The sequence below is a fragment of the Corythoichthys intestinalis genome, chromosome 22 (assembly GCF_030265065.1).
Source record: "Corythoichthys intestinalis isolate RoL2023-P3 chromosome 22, ASM3026506v1, whole genome shotgun sequence".
Lineage (NCBI taxonomy): Eukaryota > Metazoa > Chordata > Actinopteri > Syngnathiformes > Syngnathidae > Corythoichthys > Corythoichthys intestinalis.
In genome coordinates, this window is record NC_080416.1 from 29,374,449 (window position 1) to 29,398,034 (window position 23,586).

Here is a 23,586-nt window from a genome sequence, read left to right on the forward strand (position 1 = left end):
CACAATACTATTAGCCATAATATGTTAAGTCTACGACTTTATATATCTCTATTGGATTTTTGGAGTTGGAAAATATCGCGACATCGATTATTGGTTAAAATGTCATTATCGGGCAAATCTACTTACAATTTGTTTGTAAAAGTATCTGAAGTTAGGCACGGGCATTAAATTAGTTTAAAGTTGCATCAAAAGTGGCATTAAAAAGCTTTAAATGAGATTTGCTGATACCTGTAGAAACCCTCTTATTAGCGCTATAAATGGCAGCCATTGAGTCAACAAGGAAGTGACCCAAACATGCCCAAAAACCAACAGAGAGTGTCCCGAAATCAACAGTAAGTGAGCTGGAAATGCCCCCAAATCTGCGAGAATCAGTCCATAAAGAGCCTAAAATTACAAAGAAGTGACCCACAATTAACACTGGCTTCCACTGACAATGATAGATGTCCAATCCACTTAAACTGGAAAGGCTGGCTGTGAATGCTGATATTCTAATTCCATTGATAGCACTAGTAGCGCCTATGGCAGGCGGCAGTGAGTTAACTTACTTGGCTCAAAATGTGACCCGCAAACCAAAACGAGTTTAAAAAGCTGAATTCAGCATTTCCATTCGAGCACATTTGTTTACAATCGTCTGTTACCGTAATGCTGGACCATTACGCACTGTTGCTAATCTCTGTATCATGCTAATGATGCTAATAGTATTATTATGGTTTTCACTAGCAGCTGTTGTGTTAAATCGCGACTCAATCGGATTATGGGAGCTGGCAAACATTGGACTTTTTAAAACGCAAAATGGGCTTGCTGGACTTTGTGTGCCTCGTCCCCGATTTAAATCCCATGTACCAATTAGCAAGCTTATCCGACATGCGTCCCTCTCACAAAAGGGGCCATTGATTCCCAGCGGAATATTACAGCATTCCTTCCTCCAGTTTTTTATTTTTTTTCAAAGCCGCACAGATGCCGTGTGTATTTAGACTGTAGGCTTCATCAACATGGCCAGATTCCTCGCTGTCGGGGGGCATTGGCAGAGGTCACCCCACTTACCTGCTTCTAGTTGACTTTTTGACTAAAATAGGCAAGGGGCTGTACTCAGTCTCCACTGGCTGGAGTTTTTATAGGCAAGCTGGCTCGCCTGATGCCAAGACAAGCATTCCATTCTGTGCGCGGATGGATGGGATCCCCATCAAAAAAGTGGAGCTGTGGAAAAAGTCCACGTCACCAAGTCAGAGGGAAAGCAGACCCCAACCCCCCTGTCCTCCATACATGTTGCTGATTAAAAGCTATCAAACAAACTTTTTTTCTAGGGCTGCAGCTATTGATTATTTTATTAGTCGATTAATCAACTAATTGGTTAGAATAATCAAGTAATCGGATTAGGAACATTTAATGCATTGCAGAATGAATTCAGGAGATGTAAAACAATGGCTTGCCAAGATTGCACTTTCAAAAGAGCATTAAATGCAAATACAAAATAAAAATTCCTGAGCGTTTATTCAAACTGGAGAATTGTAATTTCTTTTAAAACACAAATTAAAATACCTGAGCTTAGCCTCAAAGGGTGTAAAAAAATAAATAAATGAGGATCTATCAACAACTGGCTAACTTGCATGGTAAAAGTCCGCTAGCTTAAATGCTATTATGCTGTATATACAGTGGGGAGAACAAGTATTTGATACACTGCCAATGGGTTTTCCCATTGTGAGTGTATCAAATTTGATACACTGCCAATGGGAAAACCCATTGTGAGTGTATCAAATACTTGTTCTCCCCACTGTACATATATAATATATATATTAGGGCTGTCAAGCGAATAAAATTTTTAATCGAGTTAATTACAGCTTAAAAATTAATTAATCGCAATTAATCGCAATTCAAACCATCTATAAAATATGCCATATTTTTCTGTAAATTATTGTTGGAATGGAAAGATAAGACACAAGATGGATATATACATTCAACATACGGTACATAGGAACTGTAGTTGTTTATTATAACAATAAATCAACAAGATGGCATTAACATAATCAACATTTTGTTAAAGCGATCCATGGATAGAAAGACTTGTAGTTTTTAAAAGATAAATGTTAGCACAAGTTATAGAAATGTTATATTGAAACCCCTCTTAATGTTTTCGTTTTAATAAAATTTGTAAAACTTTCAATCAAAAAATAAACTAGTAGCCCGCCATTTTTGATGTCAATAATTACTTACACAATGCTCATGGGTGCTGAAGCCTATAAAATCAGTCGCACCTAAGCGCCAGCAGAGGACGGCAAAACTCCATATAACACAACATGTGGGCATTTCACTTTACTGTCATTTAAATCTTTCTGAGTGGGCCATGTGCGTTAATTGCGTCAAATATTTTAACGTAATTAATTTAAAAAAGTAATTATCGCCCGTTAATGCGATAATTTTGACAGCCCTAACATATATATGTATATATATATATATATATATATTTTTTTTTTTTTTACAATGCTCCTAACATATTCCCACAAAAACGGCTTTATATGCCGATAAACTAAATTACGAATGCATTAAAAATTATATTAGCTCAAACAAAATCTTATCTTATGTTGGTCTTAACAGGGAGCAGCTGGATTCAGCCATATTAAATGAGTTAAGTCATATTCACTGTTGCCACAAGAGGGCAGTGTATCCATCCAAATCGATCAAACTAAGTGCAAACACTTTCAAAACAAACCATTACCACGCCACTCTAATTAAACAAACACTCAAAGCAGCAAAGTTTTATTCGAAGCTTTTTTGTAATCGAATTATTCGAGTTAATCGATTAATCGTTGCAGCAGTACTTTTTTCAAATGAGTCACACAATAAGATAATTAATGGAAAATGTTTGAATTGTATGATTTATTTTATAGGGTGCCATTTTTACCTAACAGAGTGGACCTGACCTGAGTGGACAAGTTGTACTAAAGATAGCCCTTAGCCTGGCTTTGCTAGCATAATAGATGACATGACTTTGGGATATGCCATAATTTTACAAATAAACCTTTTGAAATCATTCAACTAATTTCTTTGACATATTGCTTTAACAGAGTGGACACGTTTTGATCAACCACATTGAACTAAACACCAAACTGCAAATTGTGATTTTTAAAGGAGACATCAAGCAATTTAGCCGAGATTGAGATCAACAATTTTTTTTTGTGCCCTACTGAACGTACATCATGAAACTGCAAAATAAGATTTTTAAAGGAGGTAAAAATTAAAATTGCTTACCGTTTAAATTTCCCACCACTGGTGTGATGTCTTTATTAAATGGGAAATTTTATTTTTAGTGGAATTTTTAAAGGGACACCAACACAACTTAACAGAGTGGACAGTGACACTGGGAATGAACAGAAAACCTTTTATTATTTATTCATACTTTTTTTAATTAAATATATTTTGACTAAGAAAAACAACACATGATTAAAGATAGTTTATCCAGGGCAATAAAATCATAATTCTTTTGAAATTTCCTCAACTTATATTTGTTTATAGACTTAATTTAAATGAAACACACTGGTGACAAAACAAAATTCCATAACAATCTTTTACCAGAAGTAAATTAAAATTTAAAAAAATAAAATTTTGGCGCCTGTACCCTTGAATTTATAATGGATGTCAATGGATAATACACCAAAAAAAAGTTTAATGTGTATTTGTACTTTAGTGAAAATACAGCTTCATTTATACTGAGGACACAAATGGCACCCTATAAAAATAATGACCTGTTTATTAAAAGCACGAAGCTGCTAAAGATGCCTCACTGGGGATGAAGAAGAAATGTCTGTCATCTATAATTTATAGAGGTGTGCAAAATTTCCGATTCTGAGATTATTCGCGATTCGGCTGTGGAAGATTTGAGAACGATTCACAAACATCCAAATTCCGATTATTGAAATATGCCAAGTAAAGCGGAAGTACAACACATTCAGCGCGCCGCGCGGTCTTCAGGACGGAACGGAGCGAGAGTAGCTAAGCATTATGCTTCTCATTACCTGGCCCCTCGGGTAATGCCAATGCTCAACTCACGGCTCTAGCTCAACTAATGCCACGAGATAAAAAAACACAACAACATACCTGACTGCTGCCGAAAATCTGCTACAAAGTACATCCACATAATGTTACGGTAGATATCATTTATATAGGACTAGATGCAATATATATTCGGTAGCGTTAGCAGCACACCTACAAAAAAGCTAGATGCGTGCGTTAGTAAACGGCCGCCATCTTAAAGCAGTACACTTCCCTGCAAGGCTGTTGTAGCGAACGTAATTAACTTTTTATCTAAAATACTCCTAAATCGGTAAAATATTGACTTGAATCTATCTTTAAAATAGTTTTAAAACTTTCACATGTCGAAAGTAGACAAAAGGGAAATTATGGAATAACGGGAGCAATTTTAACAACTTTAACGGTTGATTCATAACATTAAATTATTTGAATGTAGTTTAAAGCTGCTGATACAGAATGGGGACTGGAGTTTTTTTATTTAATGTTATTTTTGTATATTTGTTTACTGCTATATGTTAACTTGATACTGAAATAGTAGTTTGGTTTAGCCTGAGAGTATTTTTGAACAATTTTGGAACTAATGTACAAAACATTTAAAAAAAAAAAAAAAAAAAAAGGAGGGGGGTGCATCAATAATCGTTTTATAATCGAATCGGAGCCTCTGAATCGTAATCGTAATCGAATCGTTAGGTGCCCAAAGATTCCCAGCTCTAATAATTTACGTATTACAATTTAGAAAACGAAAGGTATAATGGAAACAATTTAGAATGTTTTAATGTTTATAAAAAAATTACGAGTAATTGTAATTTAAGAAAAACAGTTTAAGTGTTATTTGTTTTTATAATTTTGTAAATGTATTAATTATTATATTAATTAATTATTTTAAAGCTATAATTGTAATATCAAATGTTGGGTGCAGAGGTTGCGCTAGACTTTTTCGTTGTCTGTCATTTTGACTGACGGTCATAAAAATCCGATCATAATCTATTTTTACCCGTCACTTAAATTTTTAAAATGACTATATCTTGATGCAGTCACTATATCTATATACACAATAATACAATAATACTTTATAATATAAAGTAACTAACATTAGTGCAGTCATGGATTACAGTAAGCAGGCCAGTACTGTGTTTCCATATATAGTTGTATTATATTATGTATATACAGGATATATATATATATATATATATATATATATATATATATATATATATATATATACACAGTGCCTTGCAAAAGTATTCGGCCCCCTTGAACCTTGCAACCTTTCGCCACATTTCAGGCTTCAAACATAAAGATATAAAATTTTAATTTTTTGTCAAGAATCAACAACAAGTGGGACACAATCGACAAGTGGAACAAAATTTATTGGATAATTTAAACTTTTTTAACAAATAAAAAACTGAAAAGTGGGGCGTGCAATATTATTCGGCCCCCTTGCGTTAATACTTTGTAGCGCCACCTTTTGCTCCAATTACAGCTGCAAGTCGCTTGGGGTATGTTTCTATCAGTTTTGCACATCGAGAGACTGACATTCTTGCCCATTCTTCCTTGCAAAACAGCTCGAGCTCAGTGAGGTTGGATGGAGAGTGTTTGTGAACTTCAGTTGTGTGTGACTTCAGCTCTTTCCACAGATTCTCGATTGGATTCAGGTCTGGACTTTGACTTGGCCATTCTAACACCTGGATACGTTTATTTTTGATCCATTCCATTGTAGATTTGGCTTTATGTTTTGGATCATTGTCCTGTTGGAAGATAAATCTCCGTCCCAGTCTCAGGTCTTGTGCAGATACCAACAGGTTTTCTTCCAGAATGTTCCTGTATTTGGCTGCATCCATCTTCCCGTCAATTTTAACCATCTTCCTTGTCCCTGCTGAAGAAAAGCAGGCCCAAACCATGATGCTGCCACCACCATGTTTGACAGTGGGGATGGTGTGTTCAGGGTGATGAGCTGTGTTGCTTTTACGCCAAACATATCGTTTTGCATTGTGGCCAAAAAGTTCAATTTTGGTTTCATCTGACCAGAGCACCTTCTTCCACATGTTTGGTGTGTCTCCCAGGTGGCTTGTGGCAAACTTTAAACGAGACTTTTTATGGATATCTTTGAGAAATGGCTTTCTTCTTGCCACTCTTCCATAAAGGCCAGATTTGTGCAGTGTACGACTGATTGTTGTCCTATGGACAGACTCTCCCACCTCAGCTGTAGATCTCTGCAGTTCATCCAGAGTGATCATGGGCCTCTTGGCTGCATGTCTGATCAGTTTTCTCCTTGTTTGAGAAGAAAGTTTGGAAGGACGGCCGTGTCTTGGTAGATTTGCAGTGGTCTGACGCTCCTTCCATTTCAATATGATGGCTTGCACAGTGCTCCTTGAGATGTTTAAAGCTTGGGAAATCTTTTTGTATCCAAATCCGGCTTTAAACTTCTCCACAACAGTATCTCGGACCTGCCTGGTGTGTTCCTTGGTTTTCATAATGCTCTCTGCACTTTAAACAGAACCCTGAGACTATCACAGAGCAGGTGCATTTATTCGGAGACTTGATTACACACAGGTGGATTCTATTTATCATCATCGGTCATTTAGGACAACATTGGATCATTCAGAGATCCTCACTGAACTTCTGGAGTGAGTTTGCTGCACTGAAAGTAAAGGGGCCGAATAATATTGCACGCCCCACTTTTCAGTTTTTTATTTGTTAAAAAAGTTTAAATTATCCAATAAATGTTGTTCCACTTCACGATTGTGTCCCACTTGTTGTTGATTCTTGACAAAAAAATGAAATTTCATATCTTTATGTTTGAAGCCTGAAATGTGGCGAAAGGTTGCAAGATTCAAGGGGGCCGAATACTTTTGCAAGGCACTGTAGCTAAAACCTTAGGGGCAGTATGACGGAAAGGTTTTGCAGTTTTCAAACCGTGACTGTATACCTTGAAACCTAACTGGCACATGTCTACTCAACATGTTTTTATATTGGGGGTTTGCATTCAGTATTTTTTATTTTTTTTTCCCCCCTGAGTTTCCCCCCTTGTTTTTCTCATTCATCCTTGTATTCTTAATTTTTGTCTTTGTATTCTTTAAACAATTTAACATATTTTGCATTATAAAAATGTTAGTTTCTGTATTTTTTTTTGTTGCATAATAGATTTAAAGTGCTTCAATTGACTATAATTGTATTTATTTATTTACTGTTCATTTATTTAAGAACTGAAAGTGCAAAAAATTGCAAAACCGTCATATATAATTGTATTCATATAATAGCATTTAATCCAGGCTAAAGGGGTTTATCTGCGAATGATCAAGATTGCTGTATGTAGAAGGCATTCAGGAAGGCATGTCTCTGCACAATTGGTGCTTTTATGAAGCTAACCAAAAGCTTACATGTTAAAAAAAATATTAATAGTAATAATCGCACATCCTGCGAAGGGAGTATTGCGCACATCGCGATGGCGATATTCAAGTGATATATTGTATAGTCCTAATCCATTGTGATTTAAAAGAATATGAAACTAATATTTCAAAATAAATGATATAATAATAAATATTATTCCCTTAAACAAAACCAGTGCTGCAACGATTAATCGATTAACTTGATTATTAGATTAAAAAAAAAAAAAAACAATTCGAATTAAATTTTGCTGCTTCGAGTATTCGTTTAATTAAAGTGGCTTTGTAATGGTTTATTTTGAAAGTGTTTGCATTTAGTTTTATTGGTTAGGGTGGATACACTGCCTTCTAGTCTGTTTCACTTCACATGGCTGAATGTCAACAGCTCCATGTTGAGACCAACATAAGCTAAGTTTTTGTTTGAGCTTTTTTTTTTAATGCATTCGTATGTTAGTTTATGGGTATATTTATCTGTTTTTTTGTGGGAATATATGTCTGAACCATTTGTTAAGAGCATTGTAAAAAAAAAAATTTTTTAAATTTAAAAACCCTTAGCGTTCTGTTGCATATAAGCTGGCAAACCTTTGCTTTGTAAGTTAGCCAATTATTCTTTGGTTGTACATAAATCCCTATGTATTTATTTTTACCATTTGAGGCTCAGCTCAGGTACTTTAATTTTTCATGTTCCTTATACGATTAATCGATTATTCGAATTAACTTGTTCATCGATCAATCTACTACTAAAATAATCGATAGCTGCAGCCCTAAACAAAACACATTTTCAGGATACAGGAAAAAATACAAAAAATAAATTACAGTACGTTTTTTAACTTTTTTTGGGGGTGGGATTTTATTCACATTTATAAAGTTAAATATATTGATTAAGCGCTTAACAGCATTGTTACCAGACTCTATATAGAATATGTCGTTGCATGAAGGAAGACTTCCGGGCATTTTTGTATAATTTGAAATATGTGAAAATGTACGTATAATTTGAATGATTATGAATTTTATTTTAGGAAAACTATTTTAAATGTACTATACATATAATTTTAAATGAATAAAAAAAACGTTTCTACTAGGAAAACAAATGCATTGCAAAGACAAAGACTAATTTTTTTTAAATGTGTTGTTTTAAATTTTTCCAACCAAATATTTTTTCTGCATTTCTGCAGGTGGCACTCTTGGGCATTGACATCTGCGCCGCCTTTGTGGACCGATTGGGCGAGCGCTTCCGAGGCTACTTAGGGACAGGTGAGCCAGACATTTGTTCACAAAAAAACCCATCACTGTCAACTTTATGAGGTCCCTCAAGTCAATAAAAAGAGGAAGCAACAAGAAGAAGTAGATGATGTTGGACTAAAAAATATTTGAACATTTTTAACACGTATTGGTGTCACACTCACTCACACATGTACGCGCTCCTATGACTCAATTATTATTTTGGTTTTCGCGAAAGCACTTCTCCTACAGTTAAATTATCGCGTATCCCCGCAACTGCTTCCAAACACTGGCTTGGCATGCTGAGAGAAGGCTGACATCATCCAGTGCAACTAAGTGCATTGTATTGATCTTTCAAGTGAGAAGTGTTTGTTGTGCTCTTTTTTTTTTTTTTTTTTTCCTGATGTCGGCTGAAAAATGAGCAACTCAACAAGTGGAGTGTGCGCCTTGAACTGTGCCACAACCCGTGATGCAACACAACAAGCATCCCTTATCCTTTTAAAGACCTTATTTGTTCCTGTTGCCATGACAACTCACTGTTATGCGAGCACATGGACAGGAAAAGCAAGGGTGACGTAGTCTCCCTACTACATTAAACTCCTACTGACTCATCGCTGTCATGAGTAGGATGTCCACTTGATGGCACTCCTCATTGTGTGTTTTTGTAGTCCTGCCAGCGCTGGTGGACCGGCTGGGGGATGGCAAGGACCAAGTCCGGGAGAACAGCCAAGGGCTCATCCTTCACTGCATGGAGCAGACGGCCTCGCCCATGGTAAAGCTCTCCTTCAACAAGCATGTACATGAAGCCAAATACTCAGACTGACAACAAGATTTCCTGCTTGACTCATTTGCAGACACTCTAAAGCTTCAAAATCAACAGTCTGTCAGTAACTGACTACGTTGGGTTAAAAGTGGCGGCACGCTGTATTCAAATCATATTTAAATTACGGTATATAAATAAAGGGTTTTGTCACGAACTCCATTGATGTCCAGCTCGGACCTTTTAGATCCAGTCATTTGCCGGATGACACTAAATGACATCTGTCATAAGCATTCATTAATGCTCATAATAGTGTCATGTCGTAATTATGACGGTCTTATGACGCCGCTGTCAAATAAAGTCTTTCCGGTTAAAATCTTTTGGTGTAAATATCGCTTAATACAGTTAGGGCAGCTGCGGCTTAACTATGAACAAATGCCGTTTTCGTGACGGATTTGGTGGGTGACGGTTTATCGTCAGGTGCGCCTTATAGTCCGAAAATTACGGTAGCTCAATTTCTGAAGTTTTGTCGGATATACCGTAATTCTCGGATTATAAGGCGCACCCGACTTCAGCCGCTCCCCACAAATTTGACACGGAAACGGCATTTGTTCATAGATAAGCCGCACCAAGCTATAAGCCCCACCTACCAAATTTGACATGAAATTTATTCACCTATAAGCTGCACTGGACGATAAGCCACAAGGATAGTCCCATCTAATGACTACTGTTGTGATACTATAATATTTTCAACTTGATATCTATACTAAGAAAAAAAATAATTTCAATCATTTTCGATACTACATAAATAAAAAAAAAAAACGTTTTTTAGGAACTCTTTTCATAGACTTCGTAAGATATTGATGGGTCACGGGGGGCGGTGCCGGTTAATGGGGGCCTGCATTGTTAGTGTGGCCGTGCTGACCGATCGGAATCACAAAGAGCTTTTTTTGGTGAAAATCTTTGTGAATAAATGCTTTAATGCCTGAATTCTTTATAGATATGGACGTAAAACAGTCTCGATTGTTGTTTAAAAGCAAAAAAAAAAAAAAAAAAAAAAAAAAAAAAAGTAGTTAGCTTTTGTTTTACATAAATATTGCGAACTATGATGTTAGTCAGCAAATTCGCGGCTGCCATATCACAGACAAAGAGCTTTTTCCGTTGAAAATTCTTTGAATAATGCTAAAATCCCTGAATTCTTATAGATATGGACGTAAAATGTCTCGTTTCTTGGTTAAAAGCAAAAGAAACATGCAGTTAGCATTTACCGTAATTTCTGGACTATTGGGCGCCCCTGATTACAAGCCTCACCCAGTACATTTTTAAAGGAAAAACCATTTTGTACATACATAAGCCTCTCCTGCCTATAAGCCGCGTGTGCCCACTTAGTAAAATGAGACATTGACAAAGAAATACAGTTTTCAAACGTTTAATAACACACCTTAACTTTTCATTCCAAACAGCGCCGGCAAACACGGCAGTTATATAGCAGCGGCACGGAAGTTGCATAGCATCAGCCTGGCGGTGCAGCACTAATTGTGCTGGTTAATAAAAACATAAAAGTCTTTGTTAGCAATCTTCATCTTCCTCCTGTGTATTCAAACCATGAAAGTCTTCACCCTCAGTGTCTGATATGAAGACGCTCAGATGCACTTCGCCACGCACGCACCTACTCAGTCTGTCCTTCGCGTCGCCTTAAATGTCTCCCATAATGAGGCATATTCACTCCCAGCCTGTGCCGTCTCCTCGCAGCAGACTGGCCCCTCAAAGCCCGTTGGTGATGGCGGACTCTTTCACAGCGCTTTACGAAGCCAGGCTCCCCCAAAGCTGCTCTTCGCATACGGCGAGTCTTGGCAAACGATCTCTCGCCGCTCGTCATCAAAGCGTCCCATACAACTCGGTTGGCCAATTTAATTTCTTCTAGCATTTTCCATGATGCAGGTCTGCCAATTCTACTCATGCACAAAGACGAGGGTTCGCCACCTCTATTCATGCACAACGCACAAAGTTAAACTACCGGTAGTAGTGCAAACTAGTGTCTTCCTCAACACATACATTCCACTTGTCTCACTCCCACATTGCATGCTCGAGCGCCCCTGGCATCCGTCAGAAAAATACACAAATTGGCCACATCATTGCACACGCCGCAGGACCCAAAATGAGAGAAAAAAGTAGCGGCTTGTAGTCCGGAAATTACGGTATTTTACCTAAATATTGCAAACTACGATGCTAGTCAGTAAGCAAATTAGCGGCCGCCATATGTAAACAAAGAGCTTTTTTTTAATTGAAAATTCTTGTGAATAAATGCTTAAATTGCTGAATTCTTTACAGATATGGATGTAAAACAGTCTCGATTCTTGATGAAAAGCAAAAAAAAAAAAGTGCAGTTAGCTTTTGTTTCACATAAATATTGCGAACTATGATGCTAGTCAGTAAGCAAATTCGCGGCTGCCATATCACAAAGAGCTTTTTCCGTTGAAAATTCTTGTGAATAATGCTGAAATCCCTGAATTCTTATAGATATGGACGTAAAATGTCTCGTTTCTTGGTTAAAAGCAAAAGAAACATGCAGTTAGCATTTATTTTACCTAAATATTGCAAACTACGATGCTAGTCAGTAAGCAAATTAGCAGCCGCCATATGTAAACAAAGAGCTTTTTTTAATTGAAAATTCTTGTGAATAAATGCTTAAATTCCTGAATTCTTTACAGATATGGATGTAAAGCAGTCTCGATTCTTGATCAAAAGCAAAAAAAAAAACAAAAAAAAACGTGCAGTTAGCATTTATTTTACGTAAATATTGCGAACTATGATGCTAGTCAGTAAGCAAATTAGCGGCCGCAATATGTAAACTAATAGCTTTTTCTGTTGAAAATTCTTGTGAATAAATGATTAAATCGCTATATTCTTTATAGATATGGACGTAAAACAGTCTCGATTCTTGGTTAAAAGCAAAAAAATGGCCAGTTAGCAGTTATTTTATGTAAATATTGCTAAGTATAATGCCAATGCTGCAGCAGCTAAATTCTCCCATTGATTTTTTTCACTATGTTTCAAAATGCTTGCATGGTACGAAAAATATAATAATTACCTTGCATCCTTGAACAAATCACTCCTGAGACAATCCTTCCTGTTTGTATGCAGTACAGATTTCTTACTTTTTCAACCTAAATCCGGCGTTCGATCGCTGCATGTTACCGACTGCTAATAAATGAAGCGGAGTGTGGGACGGCCCCTTTCGGGAAGGCGTGACGCAGTGAATGGGGAATGTGTCACGTCAATATATTAATGAAGTCTATGCTCTTTCAGTGCCTTTGGACAATGATAGACGTCCAGTCTTGTGGCTCATGAAAAACTAGTATGGTCTAGACTAGACTAGTAGACGTCCAATCCATTTGAACGAGGAGGGTGGCAGCGAATTTATGTTCATTCGCTTGCAACCTTACCACTTCAAATGGATTGGACGTCAAGCAGTCAATGGCAGCCAATGAGTTAACAAAGAAAATACAAAAATATCCTATAATATTATCATATTATATTATATATAGTTAAGTTAAGACGTGCTTGATTTACGTGATTTCGACTTTACTACGCCGGAGTCTCGTCCGCCATTTTGTCGCCAGTGATTTATTTTTTTAAGTCAAATAAACAGTACCTTATTGTACCTCACAGTATCTTATTTTTTACTTCATTAATATGACGTGTTCTGTCCTCACTAAATGTGAAATTGTTCAGCTTTACAGGCAGCAAACAAGGCTTTTTGTAGCTTTTTACTTCCTTCACTTTTGACAATTTGTAAAGCAGTACCACATGTGTGTACACTTATGTTCAAAATGACATTTATTTTAACAATAGGTAAATCACTTGACACAAAACATTTGTTCAAATGAAATGTCCATCTATTCAGATCAAAATGTAAATTTAGTAGATTAGTTTAGCTTAATTTGTCTAACAAAAGTCCGATAGCTTAAATGCTACGAATGCTAACGTATTTACAATTCTCATTTCTAATCGATCACACGTAACTCCACAAATTGTAGCTCTAAGCTTAATTACGAATGCATACACAAACATATGTTAGCTGAAACGACTTACAGCCTTATGTTGGCCAAACCACACCGCTGAGGACAGTGTATCCGCCATCATTAAACAAAATACTTATGGACTTTTTGGATAGTTATTTTGGGGTACTTAAAGGCAAGGCAAGGCAAATTTATTTATATAGCACAATTCAACGCAAGGCAATTCAAAGTGCTTTACATCACATGAAGATCATAAAAATCACATTTAAATCAATACAACGTAAAAACCAAGACAAAAGATCGCATTTAATCACAAATAGAATAAAAATAAAGGGTTGATTCCAATTTACGCTGGTATTCGGTTTATGTCGCCAGCGTAGGAACGGAACTCGTTCATTACCCGCGGACTACCTGTAATCAAATATTGTATCCGGATACATCATTTCAGTATCAATACAATTGGATACCGTAATTTTCGCACTGTAAGGCGTACCTGACTATAAGCTGCCACCCACCAAATCTGAAACGAAAACAGCATTTGTTCATAGATATGCCGCAGCTGTCCTCACTGTGTTAAGGGATATTTACACCAAAAGATACCAACCGGTAACACTTTATTTGACAGCGGCATCATAAGACTGTCATAAGACCAAATGAACCACCAAAAAGCTTTAAACCAATGCTTCATTGCCTCAAGATGCTTCAATTGGCCATCACTGTTCTCTTAGGGGAGACAGTCAACCTCTGCTGCCACCTACAGTACTGTCAACGCTGTTGTGATCCAACATGCCCCCTAGCATGCATTGCAGCACTACAGATGTAAAACATCAAAATTCATGTTCTGTGCTAATTTTTTCTTCAGTTACTGTTCTAGTTGTTTCATTAATTGCTAGTTATGGAATTTTGGTAACACTTCATTTGACAGCGGTGCCATCAGACTGTCATAAGACCATCATAATTGTGAAATGACATTATCATGGGCATTAATGAATGCTTATGACAGATGTCATTTTGTGTCATCTGGCAAATTATCTCCCTATTGAATGGATGTAAAGATCAGAGCTGGACATAAATGGAGTTTGTGACATAGTTTGCCAGATGATACTTAATGACATCTGTCATAAGCATTCATTAATGCCCATGATAATGTCATTTCACAATTATGGCAGTCTTGTGACGCTGCTCTCAAATAAAGTGTTACCCATTAACCCAAATAAATCAACAAATAAGACGCACTGGACTATATAAGCCGCAGGGTTCAAAGCGGAGGGGAAAAGGAGCGGCTTATAGTTCAAAAATTACAGTACACCTCATTTCTTCATTAAAAAAAAGAGGAATCGTGTCACGAAGAGCTTTCCTTCACAGAAATCATTGCTTTTACTCCTCCACCAACCAATACGTTGTTGTGTATCTTGATGTGGATTGGCTGCCTTCTGATGACGAGCTAATTAAGGGAATGAGGCGGGAGCTGTACACGTGACCAGAAAGTGACTATTTACTTGAATACAATGGCGGAATGCGAAGAAGTATTTGTAGATAGGCCAATTTCCCAAGTTTTGTCTCAAATAATACCTTTTATTTCTGGGCGCCTTTCAGGACGCTCAAGTTTACCGTAGATAAAAAGTTAAAACACACGCTTGCAGTTAGAACCCATAAGAAAATAAAATGGTAGTAATGAATAGAGGTGTGCAAAATTTCCGATTCTTAAATTATTCGCGATTCGGCCGTGGAAGATTCGAGAACGATTCACAAACATCCAAATTCCGATTATTGAAATATGCCAAGTAAAGCGGAAGTACAGCACACTCACCGCGCCGCGGGTCTTCGGGACGCAATGAGGAACGGAGTGAGAGTAGCTAAACATCATGCTTCTCATTACCCGGCCCCTCGGGTAATGCCAATGCTCAACTCACGGCTCTAGCTCAACGCATGCCACGAGATTAAAAAACACAACAACATACCTGACTGCTGCCGAAAAGCTGCTACAAAGTACATCCACATAATGTTACGGTAGATATCATTTATATAGGACTAGATGCAATATAGCTTCGATAGTGTTAGCAGCACATCTACAAAAAGCTAGATGCGGGCGTTAGTAAACGGCCGCCATCTTAAAGCGGTACACTTCCCTGCAAGGCTGTTGTAACGAACCTTCCAAGCAAACCTAATTAACTTTTTTATCTAAAATACTCCTAAACCAGTAAAATATTGATTTGAATCTATCTTTAAAATAGTTTTAAAACTTTCACATGTTGAAAGTAGACAAAAGGGAAATTATGGAATAACGGGAGCAATTTTAACAACTTTAACGGTTGATTCACAACATTAAATTAATTGAATGTAGTTTAAAGCTGCTGATACAGAATGGGGACTGGAGTTTTTTATTTACTGTTATTTTTTTATATTTGTTTACTGCTATATGTTAACTTGATACTGAAATAGTAGTTTGGTTTAGCCTGAGAGTATTTTTGAACAATTTCCGAACTAATGTACAAAACATTTAAAAAAAAAAAAAAAAAAAAAGGAGGGGGATGCATCAATAATCGTTTTATAATCGAATCGGAGCCTCTGAATCGTAATTGTAATCGAATCATTAGGTGCCCAAAGATTCCCAGCTCTAGTAATGGAATTATGTAGAATAAAAAGTCTGTGAATAAACATGTTTTTAGCTGTGAAATATACTTCTTTCCTCATTAAAAGAGGAGCAAAGAATGTCCCGAAAAGCTTTTTTTGACGGGAAACTGATGTTTTTGTTCAGTGTGAAACTGGTCTCGATTGTATCTTTTCCAGATTGATATGTGGAGTATATTCGTAGCGGATACATGGAACAATCAATTTGACATGCCATGTGTTAGTTAAAATTAACTACACAGCACATCTATCAAGCGCACAACAGTGCCCTCTTTTGGCTTGAGCGAGCGGTGGCGCCACATCAGTTTTTATTCTTTGGTCGCCTGTGTTGCCGTCACACTAGCCATCGCTGCCGGTTGTCACCGTCGCATCTGCTCTCTTAATCTCCTCAGTGGCCCGCCGGGGTCTTTTTCCTTTGTTGCTAATTTGCTCCGTGTGTCCCTCCAGTACGTGTGGGAAAGGCTGCTGCCCGGCTTTAAACACAAGAACTTCCGCAGCCGAGAAGGACTGTGCCTCTGCCTCAGTGCCACGCTCAGCTCGTAAGTAGGATCACTTCTCGGGAAGAATAAGCAGATGTCCTTGTCCTAATTTCTAACGTGTGTCAAGAAAGTATGCCATGTTCAGGGCTCATGTCGCTTCACTCTTCGGGATTAATCCTCTTAGTGGCTCGCAATTTGACTGTTCTCTTCTGTTGGCTCTACCGATTTTTTTTAATACTTTCTTGAATAATTGCTTACCTGATTTACTTAAATAATACAGGGTTTATGCAGGTCATTAAAAAGCATTAAAAGTCATTAAATAGATTTGGTCAAAATTCAGGCTTTAAAAAGCATGAAATTAAATATTTGATGCATTAAAAATTATGTAAACTTGATGGTTAATTTTTTTTTATATTATTTATTCGAGTTGTCTGAGGTTACGCGATAATATCAGCCGATAAATGCATTTTAAAATATCTGATTATATTGGTGCTACATCGATTAATCGATTAACTCGAGTATTCGATTTGAAAAAAAGATTTGAATTAAATTTTGCTGCTTCGAGTATTCATTTAATTAAAGTGGCGTTGTAATGGTTGATTTTGAAAGTGTTTGCATTTAGTTTTATTGATTTGGGTGGATACATTGCCCTCTGGTCTGCCTCATTTCACATGGGTCAATCCAGCTGCTCCCTGGTAAGACCAACATAAGCAAATGTTTTTTTAATGCATTCTTAATTTAGTTTATTTAAGTATAAGTTTAAGTATATTTAGCCGTTGTTTGCGGGATTATGTGTCTGAACCGTTTGTTAATAGCATTGTAAAAAAACAAAAAAAAAAGTTGGCATTTTATTTGCCTGGTACACCAGACTCAACGCTGTTCCAGCTATTGAGTCTGGCCACCATTCCCACGGATACAATTTCCAGGGCGGAGCAAGCCACAGCAAACAGACAGCGGAGTGGACCAATCAGCGACGGGCAGACGTGACGTTATTAACTGACGACGGAAGCACGAGGGACTTGCGCGCGGAAGTAAACATACGAAGAGAGCGGAGTTTATTCAACATGGCTAGCGTGAGACAGACTATTGTCAATGACTCGTGTCGATGTGTTTTTGGTAATTTAAAACAGAATTTACCGCGGATTGGAACATGTTCTCGGTTATCCCGTTGACCATCTGTGTTGTGGAGACGACTTTCGACGCGCAAGAGTGACGTTGCTCGTGAAGAACATGTCACGTAAATAAACGAATCTGATTTGTCGATTGATTTTGTACCTGCTCGAAAAGGCCGTTAATGGGATGGTTCCCAGACTATTTCTCTCAGTGTTTGAAAAATACAGGGAGAATAGTTTGGCAGAGCCAGGCAAGCGTTTTATAGCATTTAAGCTAGCGGACTTTTGCTATGAAAGTTAGCCAATTGTCCTTTTGTTGTACATGGATCCTCATTTATTTATTTTTTTATACCGTTTGAGGCTCAACTCAGGTATTTAAATTTTTTATGTTCCTTTTCCGATTACTCCATTATTCGAACTAACTAGTTCATCGATTAATCGACTACTAAAATAATCGATAGCTGCAGCCCTAGATTATATCGACATTGGGTTTTCATTATCAATTTTGAGCCAACATTTATGCCATCTGCCTTTGTACAAGAGCTGGTAACAGCTCAGCACAGCAGCAGGGTTGTGTGTCATTAAAAAGCATTAAAAGTCATTAAATTGATTTTGTGAAAATTCAGGCTTTAAAAAGCATATACCTAAATGTTCGAGGCATTAAAAATTATGTAAAACTGATGGTTTAAGATTTTTTTTTTTACATAATTCGTTTGAGTTGTCCGATATTATCGTGTAGCCAATATTATCAACTGATGAAATTGTAAATTATATCGGATAATATCAACATCGGTTTTTCATTATCGGTTTTGGGCTAATATGCATGTTGCCTTCAAAGTGAATGTAGCAGCCTTCTGCCTTTGTTCAAGGGCTAGTCACGGCTTAGCACAGCAGTTATGTTTATTTACCATTAGATGTCTCCAAACTAAGGTGCTTGGCATTCGTTATCTGAGCATTCATGGTGTAAAGATTAAATGAACAATAAATTATTAAAAAATAATGAATTATAAACTCATTACATACCTTGTTCACTGGACTGAAGCAGTGTGTCTTTGTTGTTATTTTGAGCCAGGAGCACTGTGTGGGCCATATGTGATATGGCAATGTCTTACTGGCACTTTGCACTTGAATTTGATCAAAAATCTGATGTTCGCACTATTTTGATTTCAACAGCAAATATAGTGGTGCAATATAGGCATGTTTTCCATAATTTGAGTTAAAGTTCCCTTATTTTTCAAATAATGCTTATTGGAAAACTTTTAAGTTGTTACATTTATCATTAATAAAGTATCCAGTGGGGCATCACAATACAATACAGTTAGCCATAATATGTAAGTCCACAACCGCATGTATCTGTATCGGTTTGTTACTGGTATTGGATTTTTGGAGTTGGACAATATTGGGATATCGGTTAAAAAGTCATTATTGGACAAATCTACATAGAATTTGTGTGTGTGAAACTATCTGCATTTTTGCATGGACATTAGATCGGTTTAAAGTGGCATTAAGTAAACCTGTTTTGTAATCATAGATATTTGTTTATTCCTTATCTAGTTATAGCTCATAAAATGATTGCTTGATTCATTTTTTCGTAAACAGTTCTTCTAAAATAGTATCAAGTTAAATTAATTTTGTATACATTTAAAGGTTACAATATATTTGAACTCTGTGTCATAAAACTGTCAAAATGACGACATGACACCTGTCATGAATACAATACATGATACAATATTGAGAATGTCTTTGGGTTAGGATTAGAGTTTAGGAACTGTGTTAGGGTTAGGACACTTAAGGACACTTAATGACATTTGTCATATGCATTCATTAATGTTCATGACAGTGTCATGTCATAATTATGACGGTCTTATGACGCCAACTGTCATGAAACCATTTCAATCTTTTTAAATGTAATTTTTGCTCAGCTCTTATGTGCATAAATAATTTTACAATTTTTGCATATATTGCATATATATGAATAATTCATTGTATTTTCATTGATATTGTAGTTTTTGAAATTCATTCATTCTAGATTGTAACCAAAAGTATGAGTAAAACAGGCAATTACGCTATTTTAATTTCATGAATTGAATGTTTATTTGGACATAATAAAATGCAATCATGAGTATGATTCATTCATTAATAAAATGAACTGTGTACGTTCACATGAGTTGGATGGGTTGGAATAGTTATCTTTCCAATTCATCTATGAATGATATGGCGCCTCTGCATTAAAAAAAAGCTTAGCTTTGCCACCCTGTCATTCACATTTTTTTAAAGTCTGCTCTGCATTAACTCCCACCGGAGTCCTCACATGATCTTCTGGCTTAAATTGCCAAACATAACATCACTGCCCCTCCTCCATTTTCAACCACAGAGGCTCCTACTAGTTCCAGCTGAGAAACTAAAGGGACGAAAACCTGCTGAGGCAGCATATTCCCACCATTTATCGCCATTTTTTTCCTTGACTTGCATTATGTGAAGCGTAGTAACTTGAGCCGATGCATTGCGCATTACTCGAGCTGTGCCCCTCTGAAGTTGGTGGCTTGGCGGGATGATGCAAAAGAGTCAAAAATGTATAATAAACCCTCTTACTATTGCTAATAACTTCATAAGCCTTCTTGGAGCTAAACGTGGACTTTTAATACAGAGGAACGCTTGCAGATGTTTCTTGCGAACTGTGTCACCTCACTGATAGAACATCACGGCCCAGTTGAGCGGCGGCGCTAAGGCTATAGCGCTCTTTTGCTAATGGATGACACTCCCGTGCTAGCTGTCGAGCAAGAAGCTAGGCAGTAAATCAGTTGACAGCAGTCTTGTTTTTGGCAGCCCTTTTAATTTTCGTCTTAGGCTTTTGGACGAAATACTTATTAGTCTTAGTCATATTTTAGTTACTTTAAAATGTGTTAGTCTTTGACAGAGAGAGAAATTATTCCATTATAGGGTGGCATAGGATGCAGTGGGCGCACGATTTCATTTCATTTTAACCAGACAAGGCAACCATTTTTCACCAATCTGGTGTCTTCTAAGTGTAATCATTTGATTGCAGTTAGGTGCAGCTTGTTTTAGCAGCAACCTCATTGGTTAAACTGTTTGTGCTGGATTGGTTGGAACAAAAACCAGGACCAACAGTGGCCCCTTGAGGACTGTTTTGGAGACCCCTGTTTAAGGAGGGTGCTTGCTACGCTAAAGTTAATGCTAATGCTAAGACGAATGCTATGCTAATGCTACATGGATTACTGGAACCATGTCCTATGGTCTGATGAGACGGGCGGGCTTTCTTGTATACCGTCTTCAGAAGAGGCTTCCTCCTGGGGTGACAGCCTTGCACACCAATTTGATGTAGAGTGTGGTGTATGGGCTGAGCACAAACAGGCTGACCTCCCACCTCTTCAATCTCTGCAGCAATGCTGACAGCACTCCTGTAATGAGTCACATGACATTTTGGAGGGAAAAAGACAAGCAGTACTCAATTTTGTCAATCACTTTTGTTGCCATGGGTTTAGCTATTAATGGATATACAGTGGGGCAAATAAGTATTTACTCAACCACTAATTGTGCAAGTTCTCCCACTTGAAAATATTAGAGGCCTGTAACTGTCAACGTGGGTAAACCTCAACCATGAGAGACAGAATGTGGAGAAGAAAAAAAAAACAGAAAATCACATTGTTTGATTTTTAAAGAATTTATTTGCAAATCATGGTGGAAAATAAGTATTTGGTCTATACCAAAAGTTCATCTCAATACTTTGTTATGTACACTTTGTTGGCAATAACGGAGGCCAAACGTTTTCTGTAACTCTTCACAAGCTTTTCACACACTGTTGCTGGTATTTTGGCCCATTCCTCCATGTAGATCTCCTTTAGAGCAGTGATGTTTTGGGGCTGTCGTTGGGCAACACGGACTTTCAACTCCATCCTCACCCCGTTGCGTCAAAATGATAACAAGAATGGGGAGCAAAAATCCCAGAACCACACGGGGGGGACCTAGTGAATGACCTACAGAGAGCTGGGACCACAGTAACAAAGGCTACTATCAGTAACACAATGCGCTGCCAGGGACTCAAATCCTGCACTGCCAGACGTGTCCCCCTGCTGAAGAAAGTACACATAAAATATAAATATAAATGTATATATGGCGGAAAACACTCAGGTGACTTGAAGTTCCGCTCTGAGATCTTCCATTTGGCTAAATTTCAAAATTGTCCTATATGCATGTGTGATACATCATTGGAAAGCCTAAAATCTCAATTTTCAGGGGAAAGAAAAATTTTGTACAGGAGGACATTTAAGGTTTTTTTTTTTTTTTTTTAAACAGCAAAACCTTAACTGGAGGTGAGAGCATGCGAGCGCATAATTAAAGACGCCATGGTTTTAACGAGACATTATCACGTACTTACCTCTTTTCGATCCTAAAACTCCATGTAGCATGTATCACCGAGCTGAGCCTTGTTAGACCTCGTTAGAAGATGTTAGACCTCTTTGACAGCCAGAAATCTTGCGTGTTTGTAGCTGAACAAATACTTATTTTCCACTCTAATTTGGAAATAAATTCTTTAAAAATCAAACAATGTGATTTTCTGTCCCCCCCCCCCCCCCCCCGCCCCCCCCCCCCCCACAAATTCTGTCTCTCATGGTTGAGGTTTACCCATGTTGACAATTCCAGGCCTCTCTAATCTTTTCAAGTAGGAGAACTTGCACAATTGGTGGTTCACTAAATACTTATTTGCCCCACTGTATATGTGTATATAATGTCTTCATGTACAGTGCCTTGCAAAAGTATTCGGCCCCCTTGAATCTTGCAACCTTTCGCCACATTTCAGGCTTCAAACATAAAGATATGAAATTTAATTTTTTTGTCAAGAATCAACAACAAGTGGGACACAGTCGTGAAGTGGAACAACATTAATTGGATAATTTAAACTTTTTTAACAAATAAAAAACTGAAAAGTGGGGCGTGCAATATTATTCGGCCCCTTTACTTTCAGTGCAGCAAACTCACTCCAGAAGTTCAGTGAGGATCTCTGAATGATCCAATGTTGTCCTAAATGACCGATGATGATAACTAGAATCCACCTGTGTGTAATCGAGTCTCCGTATAAATGCACCTGCTCTGTGATAGTCTCAGGGTTCTGTTTAAAGTGCAGAGAGCATTATGAAAACCAAGGAACACACCAGGCAGGTCCGAGATACTGTTGTGGAGAAGTTTAAAGCCGGATTTGGATACGAAAAGATTTCCCAAGCTTTAAACATCTCAAGGAGCACTGTGCAAGCCATCATATTGAAATGGAAGGAGCATCAGACCACTTTAAATCTACCAAGACCCGGCCGTCCTTCCAAACTTTCTTCTCAAACAAGGAGAAAACTGATCAGAGATGCAGCCAAGAGGTCCATGATCACTCTGGATGAACTGCAAAGATCTACAGCTGAGGTGGGAGAGTCTGTCCATAGGACAACAATCAGTCGTACACTGCACAAATCTGGCCTTTATGAAAGAGTGGCAAGAAGAAAGATATTTCTCAAAGATATCCATAAAAAGTCTCGTTTAAAGTTTGCCACAAGCCACCTGGGAGACACACCAAACATGTGGAAGAAGGTGCTCTGGTCAGATGAAACCAAAATTGAACTTTTTGGCCACAATGCAAAACGATATGTTTGGCGTAAAAGCAACACAGCTCATCACCCTGAACACACCATCCCCACTGTCAAACATGGTGGTGGCAGCATCATGGTTTGGGCCTGCTTTTCTTCAGCAGGGACAGGGAAGATGGTTAAAATTGACGGGAAGATGGATGCAGCCAAATACAGGAACATTCTGGAAGAAAACCTGTTGGTATCTGCACAAGACCTGAGACTGGGACGGAGATTTATCTTCCAACAGGACAATGATCCAAAACATAAAGCCAAATCTACAATGGAATGGTTCAAAAATAAACGTATCCAGGTGTTAGAA

The 23,586-nt window shown here is 37.5% G+C and overlaps 1 protein-coding gene across 5 annotated transcripts in view; it reads left to right on the forward strand.

The window, feature by feature from the left end:
- clasp2 (cytoplasmic linker associated protein 2) overlaps nt 1-23,586 on the forward strand; it is a 153,035-nt gene that overhangs the window by 13,418 nt on the left and 116,031 nt on the right. For all 5 annotated transcript variants that reach the window (XM_057827956.1, XM_057827947.1, XM_057827948.1 and 2 more), the window contains exons 2-4: nt 8,588-8,666; nt 9,302-9,405; nt 16,494-16,585. In XM_057827956.1, coding sequence (XP_057683939.1) covers nt 8,588-8,666; nt 9,302-9,405; nt 16,494-16,585 — 275 coding nt within the window. The remainder of the gene's footprint in view (nt 1-8,587; nt 8,667-9,301; nt 9,406-16,493; nt 16,586-23,586) is intronic.